At 38.7% G+C, this 9,155-nt stretch overlaps 1 protein-coding gene across 1 annotated transcript; it reads left to right on the forward strand.

The window, feature by feature from the left end:
• Positions 1 to 116: 116 nt before the first annotated feature.
• LOC139928890 (protein lifeguard 1) lies at positions 117 to 9,143 on the forward strand. The gene is made up of 6 exons (XM_071921602.2): positions 117 to 255; positions 3,335 to 3,636; positions 4,425 to 4,625; positions 6,149 to 6,277; positions 7,130 to 7,273; positions 8,862 to 9,143. The coding sequence occupies exons 2-6, from the start codon at positions 3,346 to 3,348 to the stop codon at positions 8,994 to 8,996; spliced, it is 900 nt and encodes a 299-aa protein (XP_071777703.1). The 5' UTR covers positions 117 to 255; positions 3,335 to 3,345; the 3' UTR covers positions 8,997 to 9,143.
• Positions 9,144 to 9,155: the final 12 nt, after the last annotated feature.

Consider the following 9,155-nt stretch of genomic DNA (forward strand, 5'->3'; position numbering starts at 1 on the left):
GATTTAAGAGACAGTGTGAAGCAACCGTGGAGTTTCCAACTTCCCCATTGTGAGTCCTCTGAGATGGGTTTTTTTTTTTTTTTTTTTTTTTGCTCCTATTCACAGTGCATCAGGAAGTGAAACCCTACACCACAGTATGGTAGAATACAGTAAATGACACCCAGCACCACAGGGTGAACGCTCTCTGCTGTCTTCTTTTCTCTGGCAGATCTGCGCTCAGTCGTTCTTCAGAGACGAGTGTGTCCAGCAACAAAGGTAAGCAGAGGATTGAACTTGTACTTTACTTATTCAAGCATTAAGTACTTAAAAGGATTCCCATTTTAAGGGAATAAACTTGTACTGCACTCAACACCAAAGCAAATATCCTACTGTTTATTCTGCTGCATTTTTATCTACCTGTATTATTTACTTGAACTGGTTCATAAAAATAAAGATAATAAAGATAATAATAAAGATAATAAAGATCCTTGTTTACATTTCAAGCCAGCTGAATTAAAGAAGCAGCAACTGGACTGCTGATCTTTTAAACTTATCTTATAGGAGTTAACTCATCAAAGATGGAATAGGATTAAAATACTGGATAATACTAAAATAATGTTTCATGTTGTTTCAACAGACAACGCCATATTCTGTATACTGTACCTCTAAAACTGAAACCTCTTTCACTGCCTCACATGATTTCTTGTTAACTGTATATTTCACTCCAGTGTTTACAAACAGAAATCCAGTCTGAGATTATATGAATTATTATTATTATATGAATTATATGACCTATTTTTCGTAAATGCCATGACACAATATCAGTTTTCCCAGGATGCGTGTTGCAAGAGCAGAAGTGGCCTCTTGGTTTCAGTTTGACTTTCTTTTCCATTCCCAGGGAACATGCCAGCAGCACGTTTTGCTTTCATTAGAAATCACTATATGTTCTTTACCAGTAGACAGGATCTGATGTAAGTCTCATTTAGGGTGAGTGTCTACGTGGAAACCTAGATTGGATGTTATTAGAAATGGGGGGTTGGGAAGTGACTTACTGCCGTTATCAAGTGGGCTTGAATAACGTCTCCTGAAGGCTCAACAGGAAGTTCTGGTGTCACATGACCACCCGTCCACATCCTGCCTCACCACTTATCAGATCTGAACGGATACAACACACCTAAAATACAGAGACATCTCACCCACACTTAGGCTCACAACTAGTCAACAACATCAACTGCAATCATTTCCAACCTCATATCAGCAGAGGTGGAAAGTTACAATTTACTCAAGTCCCGTACTTAAGTACAATTTTGAGGTACTGTACTGGCATTTAACTTGAGTATTTCCATTTTGTGAGACTTCATACGTTTACTACATTTCAGAGGGAAATATTGTACTTTTTACTCCACTACATTTATCTGACGGCTATAGTTACTAGTTACTTTGCAGAATAAGGTTTTACATGCAAAACATACAATAAGCTCATTAAATATGTTGCATTGTTAGTGTTTAAACTCCCCAACAGTATATGGAGGAGTTAGACGGACAACATCAAAATACGTCTTACAGGTTAATGCAATAATTTAACACTCTGAAAGAATGAGTACTTTTACTTTTGATACTTAAGTACATTTAACTGCTAATACCTCTGTTTTTACTTAGGTGAAATTTTGAATGCAGGACTTTTACTTTTACTGGAGTATTTTTCCATTATGGTCTTGCTACTTTTACTTAAGTAAAGGATTTGAGGACTTTTTCCACCACTGCATAATCAGTCTCAACAACAGTGGCTTAAAGGGAACGGTCTGTTCAGCAGTTCAGAAACCAAACTGTATGAGCAAACTGTGACCTTAATTATTATTTTTTTGTGATACATTTTTTTATTATTATTATACTCTACTTTTCCACTTTAAAAGACATCCACAAGTATAAGGGGGTTGGGGAAAGAACAAAAACAGCAACAAAACACAAAAGCAGACAGCAAATTGTCTATGACTGCATACACAGTTATAACTACAGGCACATATTTACACAAATAACACAGACATATGGACGCCCCCAAACACACACACACACACACACACACAGACTCCCTATCCCTCCCTGTGAGCTTAATTATGTAAAACAGTTACACCAGGAGCTGAGAACGGTGTGACTACTCATTTCAGCTGCTATATCTCTCCCATCACTTGACTTGTGTTTTTGCTTTTGACTCATTGATTTTCAACATACAGGACAGTACGGTATGTTTCTGGGAACTCACTGTTGGGGAAGTTGTGGGCCGAATTCAACACTTGATCACCTTGAATCTGAATCAGAATCAGAATTAGAATTATTTTATTATGCCGAGTGTGTTTGCACATACAAGGAAAGTGACTTGGTGTGGTTGGTGCATAGGTACATAAATATAGCAAATACAAGAAATATCAAAATATTAACAAAATATTATCTGGTCCCTCGTGTAGATAGTCCGAGTGGAATCACAATAAACGGAATTAAACACTAAAAACAAACAAAAAAGAGCGCACCAACACACCGTGGCGACGCCCACACTCACACACTCAACCCTCCTGTTGATTTATGATGGTGTAGCCTGATGTAGATCTGACCTTCTCTATAGCCAACATTTGAATTGGGATTCATACAGAAGCCCAATTCAAATGTCAAAAGAATGATGTATTCTTTTACCACACAAGGGATTTTTCCATCACATTCTGAGTATTAGTAAATGTCAGTGGAAAGAGTGCTAGAATGTCCTACTCAAGTAGCAGTGCTGTTACTTTGCTGACATTTTAAAGTAGAAGTAAAAGTACTGATGTAGAAATCTACTTAAGTAGCTAATTTAAGATGTTCTCAGAGTGAAAGTTACTGAATTACTTTTTAGAAAAGAGAACGTTGTTAGATGTGATGTTTTCCATGCGACTCTAAAAGGACGAGAGGACAGAGTTCAAACTAGATTCTTTCAATTGGAAAGTTTGGAAATAACAAAATAAAGTGCAAAAACAAAGTAAAACCAGATTACTCTTCTGTTCTTTGCTGACTGACCGTTCACTGAATGGCTCCACAATTTGTCAATTTACGATTGTCCAGCTGCTGTAGCTTATGGAGAGACACAAAATGTTTACTCTGTAATGAACGTGATTTACAATGTAGTGAGGTGCAATTCTTACTCAAAAAAGACTTACTCAAAAAAGTTCAAGTACACAAAAAAGCTACTCGGTTACAGTAATGTGAGTAAATGTAATTAGTTACCTCCTTGGTAAATACAGCTTATCTTTGCACTGTTACTGTACTAATATGTGGTCTAAATTTCAGTAAAAGTGGATTCACTCAACCTCTCTCTCTCTCCTCGGCCCAGTCTCCTGCAGCATGTCGGACACAGAGAACCTCCTCGCCTCCGCAGAGACAGAGGATGACCTCGGCCCTGACCCGGCCGCCCCGCCGCCGTACAGCTACGAGGGGCAGCAGCCGCCCCCCTACTCTGCCGCCCCGGCCATGTACCCTGCACCCAAAACCCAGACAATTATCTGTACCACCCAAACTGCCACGGGGTACCAGTCTTTCAGCGATATAAGTCCAGGATTCTCACCAGAGACATCGCCGCTTGTAGACTCATCTTCTTTTGACGACAAGATGGTGCGAATGGCGTTTGTTAGAAAGGTTTGTATCAGCAGTTTGTTTCAGCAGCATCTGTATTCTGCAAAAAATTCCCAATGTCTTTTTCTCTGGAGCTGGTGACCACATTCATTCTCTTGAACAATATATAAGATATTATTATAAAGAATTTGGGGTTCTCATGTCCTGCCATGGGAACTCTTTTATAAAAGGTTCTCATCCACAAATCCAGGACAAAAATGTGATTTATAAAAGAAATAAAAAGATCTTGATTCCAAAATCAGCAGGCTAAATTTTGCTGTGATTTTCTGTCATGTATCAAAATCTAAAACAAATTTCTATTATTATCCAAGAAAGGCTATAGATATAATTTTCTTTTTTTTTTCAAGTTAGAGAACACTTGATGAGTTCATTTTCAAAATGCCATATATCCATTTTGGAAAAAATACAGTAGATTACCTGAAATCCATCACTCAATATCTCTAAAATAAAATAAAGTGTTCAAAATTGTGGTTAACTTTGTCAACAGAGGATGTGAATTGCCTGCTTTCCTTTAAAAAGTATGAGAATTTGTTTTAATTTTGTGCTCTTAAATCCTTTTATAAGTATAGTGTAATATCTTTCAAAAAGTAGATCATTACAATTAGCTGATGCATTTTCCCAGAGCAACTTACAAGAAATAAGCAGGTAGAGGTTCAGTGTCTTGCTCAAGGACACTTGGACAGGGATCGAACCCGAGACCTTCCATGACAGGAGTCTCCCTAAAGAGCTCATTTCAGAATGAAACTTTGTATTTTTTGATCACTTCTGTCCCTTCCTCTCTCCCTGTGCAGGTGTTCAGCATCCTGACGGTGCAGCTGGTGTTCACCTTCAGTGTGGTGTGTCTGTTCACCTTCTCCAGCGTGGTGAAAGAGGCGGTGCAGACCAACCTGTGGGTCTACCTCAGCTCCTACATCATCTTCATGGTGGTGGCCATCAGCCTCAGCTGCTGCAGGTCCTTCAGCAGGCGTCACCCCTGGAACATCGTGGGACTGGTGGGTTACAAACACAGCAGCAGAGCGCATCCAAACATTTTGATGGGGCAAACATGACCACAACAGGGTTTCACCAAAATGGGTTTTTACGACCGATATTGATATTTTTTGGGAGAGGTTGAAGCTGCCGATTGCTGATATTTTGTGTCAAAATTCAAAAACTTTAAATAAGGCAATTTTAATGCCAAAAAACTGCAAAAAAAACTTATAAGCATTAAGTGATACCCCCAGAATTGTAAAAATGTTGCATAAGAATCAATTCAGGTAAAGAGCTTCCCATCAGATTTTTAATGAAAGGCCAATATTGGGCTACTATATCAGCAGATCAATATATTGTCTATCCCTAGGCCACAATGCAAATCAATGGAGAATATAGATAGAATCATAGTTAACACCAGCTAGGCAGTAACTGCTTTTTCAAACACAGCTATCTCTGGTGGTGCTAAGGTACTTGAGGACAGAATAAAAAAGTGGAAAGTGGCTTACCGAGATATGATACATGCCACAACTGCAATTATCAGGACTAAATATTACAAAGAGCTCTAGAAAAATTAAGTAAAGTAAAAGTAAAAGTGAGAGTAAAAAATGTAAAAATGCTCAAAGTACTCAAAAAGGTAGCTGTATTTGTTAGTTAGGCCAATCTTACTATTCACTGCTTGGTTTTCCTCAAACTTCAGATCTCTTTATCACATTTGGTTGATGCTTGAAAGAAGCTGGTGGCTTGGTTCTACTTAACGTTTTTTTTCTTTTATTGCTTCCAAATGAAAACCGCAGTTTCCTCTTTAGATGTGTTCACAGGCTCACAGGTCCGCTGTAAACTGGAGGCATGTTGAATTAGGCCAACCGGCTTCCTGTATTGTGGTGGCTAATTGTGTAGAGAGTGGCACGAACACCGAATGAATATATGATACTATCTGTTGAGCAAACTATAAACTGACAGTGTGGAAAAAGTACTGAAATCCTTACTAACGATACCATAATGGAAAAATATATTCATTAAAAGTAAAAACTCTGCATTCAAAATTTTACTTGAGTAAAAGTATAGAAGTATTAGCAGTAAAATGTACTTAAGTATCAAAAGTAAAAGTACTCATTCTGCAGAATAGTCCTTTTCAGTGTGTTAAAATATTGATGCATTAACCTGTAAGACATATTTTAATGTTGTAGGTGGTCCAGGTCTAACTACTCCATATACTGTTGGATAGTCTAAAAATGCATCATATTTTATGAGCTTATCGTATGTTTTGCATGTAAAACCTTATCCTGCAAAGTAACTATAGTAACTACAGCCATCAGATAAATGTAGTGGAGTAAAAACTACAATATTTCCCTCTGAAATGTAATAGAGTAAAAGTATAAAGTCTCACAAAATGGGAATACTCAAGTGCCAGTACCTCAAAACTGTACTTAAGTACTTGAGTGAATGTACTTTGTTACTTTCCACCTCTGTACACTGAAACAATGCAGAAACATTGTTCCAGCTGATCTTCCAGAGTTTTAACCCAGTCATATTGTGCCTACAGGCTGTGGTCACCCTCAGTCTGTCGTACATGGTGGGAACCGTCGCCTCCTTCCACAACACCACAGCTGTTGTCATCACTATGGGAGCCACGCTGGCCATCACCTTTGCCATCATCGCCTTCTCAGCACAGGTCAGACACACAGGCTGCGTTTCGAAACACTAGCTGTATATATCTGCCTTGGGGGGAAAAATCATTACCTGAAGTTCATCATTTGATATCTCTAATCCTCTAAATATCTAGAGGATTTGGTCTGTAAAATACATTATTTTGTCAAACAAGGACTAAGTTACCTATTAATCTTTGAAAATACTATAATGAAAAGTACCAGAATTTGATTTAATTTTAAGCGATCAATCATTTTCAAACAGGAGAGGTCACTTGTATGAAGTTGCAGATATGTATTTCTTTTTCTTTAACTGTCTGTCTTCTGTAAAGAAAATCCATATCTGATGTAGCATGAAACACCTTGCAAGCTCAGTAAAATGAGGCTATAGATAATGTCCGGTATCCTTCCCCCGTATAAAACAAGTATATTTTAAGACAACTTCAACACCCATTTTTTCCAGGTCCTTTTCAGAAACATGCAGAATTTAAGTAGTTATGTGCAAATCCTGTCTCAGATATTGAGATTGAGTGGAATCAAATACAAGACAGAGCTGCAGAATCTGCAACACTATGCTCCAAGATGCATTGTATTAATCATTATACATGTTTTTAATCAATATCTGGAATGTTTATCTATTAATTTTATCATTTATTTTTTAAATTGTGTATTATCTGTAAAGCACTCTGTTACATTGATTTGAAAAAGAAAGCTTTGTTAAAAAAAATATTAGATTTGGATCATTGTGCTTGCTCCTATTAACTCCAATATATTAAAAAATACTCTGGACCCAGGCCCTAATTGCACTCCAAAGCTGTATTTGTATTTACCAGTGTCTGCATAGAGAATTCACCCAGGTCTTTGTGTGTTGCCTGCAGACTCGTTATGATTTCACCGTGTGGTCTGGCATTCTGCTGATCCTGCTGGTGGACCTGATTATGTTCGGGATCTTCTGCACCTTCTACTCCTCCTACATGATGGATATCATCTACGGATGTCTGGGCGCTCTGCTCTACTCACTGGTACAGGACAAAAATAACAATAATAAAACTGTCTGAAGTGCTATACAAATATAAACTAGATTTATACAGCACTTCTTCAGCTTCTTCTGTGGCTCTGGTTAGCTCAACCGGTAGAGACTGATGCCATTTAGATGCACTCATGGTACTGTGATGTGCTTTGGATAGAAGCGTCCCCCAAACGGTTATTACATGTTATTCTTTCTGTCTTCAGACCAGCTCTCTGTTTTGCATGTTCCCATGTCACTAGAGCTGTAGACAAACCGCTCTGCTGTCATAAGATCAAGGAAGTTCAGAGTGAGGTTAGCTGTGGCGTCAACAAGCACTTTCACTTTATTTTACGTTCCAGTTTTGGCATGCAACAACTGGAGCAACTCACTGAAGCAGTAAAACAGGTACAAGCAACCAATACTAAGTGTAAGTGAGTGCAAGGGTCAAAGCCACAGCGCCCAAACAATCAATGTAATACATTTGCATTTTAGGCGTTTAGCTGACTCTCGTATGCAGAGTGACTTTCAACTGAAACAGTAATTAAACCTAAAATCCATCTGTGACAGTAAGTAGCACAGAGAGCAGAGCATCATTTCAACAATGAATCAAACCATCAGCCAACCAACGAACAACTATTCAATAAGCCAAACAACAGTGTGATCAAAGAGAGCATGACAGGTCAGCTGATCAAATTAACTTAACTGTTATTGGACGTCTTTACATGACCAAAGACGAGACATGAACCCATCTCAGTCAGGGAAGGAAACTAACTTTATTCACCAACTGTGACTGGAGGATTCCTGCGTTAAAGTAATTGTCCACAACAATTTCATATAAATAAATGTCTGTTTTGATACTCTCTATCCCTGATTGATATAACACAACAGTGATTCAGCCTATAGCCAGTTCATGAAAGCTTTTACATCTGCTGTTCTAAACACCCGGTGTCTGGTAGGAAAAATCCTCTGCCACACAGGAAGTGATGCGTTTTACATTTCCAGCAGCAGCAACAGCGGTTTGTTTGTAATAAATAGAAGAAGAACTGGGTAGTTAGAATGAGCAGCGATAGCCACCATGGCTGAACAGACAGAGAAAAGAGCTGGAGCCACCTGCAGAAACGCAGATTGCATCAACAGAAAATACAAGGAAATAGACAAAGTCACAGTCCCGCCCACACGGTTTGATTGACAGGTGATCTCTGGAATGTCCTGCCCACATGGTTTGATTGACAGGTGATCTCTGGAATGTGCAGTGCAGAAACACCACAGCAATGAAAAAAAAATATATATATCTCATGGATTACAACTTTAAACAGCCACTTCCCCATTTTACCTGCCACTGTTTTACCTTGAGAAAGACACTGAATCCCTACCAGCTCAAGTGGTGTTGCTTTGTAGCTGACCCTGACCTCTGACCTCTGACCTCCCTGTGGGGGGGTGGGGGGCGAGCACAAATATAATTTCTAGTATCTAGTACCTGTCAAATTATTGTAGAATAGACTAACTTACCAGCTATCATCATAATTTACTAGCAGTTGGCTGGTGGCGATTTCTCACCCTGCTCTCAATCTTTTCTCTCTCTCTCTCTCTCTCTCTCTCAGTTTCTGGTGATAGACTGTCAGCTGCTGATGGGGACGATGAGCTACCGTTTGAATCCAGAGGAATACGTCAACGCTGCCCTCATCATCTACCTGGACATTGTCCTCATCTTCCTCTACCTCCTGGGGAGGAGGTGAAGATATAAACACAACACAACACACACTCCAAAGTGTACCCACAATGAAAATGTCCTTTATTTTGTATATAGCCGTATCCTGTTTTGACTGACATACAATGAATGAATGAATGAATGGTTATCAGTCTTTTACAGAACATTGTCTTTTTTTCAGTTTCAA

The sequence above is a fragment of the Centroberyx gerrardi genome, chromosome 13, assembly GCF_048128805.1.
Source record: "Centroberyx gerrardi isolate f3 chromosome 13, fCenGer3.hap1.cur.20231027, whole genome shotgun sequence".
NCBI lineage: Eukaryota > Metazoa > Chordata > Actinopteri > Beryciformes > Berycidae > Centroberyx > Centroberyx gerrardi.

Coding starts and splice junctions, on each gene's coding strand:
- LOC139928890 (XM_071921602.2), top strand. CDS start 3,346: ATGTCGGACACAGAGAACCTCCTCGCCTCCGCAGAGACAGAGGATGAC. Junction 4,626..6,148: donor CCTGGAACATCGTGGGACTG/GTGGGTTACAAA, acceptor TTGTGCCTACAG/GCTGTGGTCACCCTCAGTCT. Junction 6,278..7,129: donor TCATCGCCTTCTCAGCACAG/GTCAGACACACA, acceptor TGTTGCCTGCAG/ACTCGTTATGATTTCACCGT.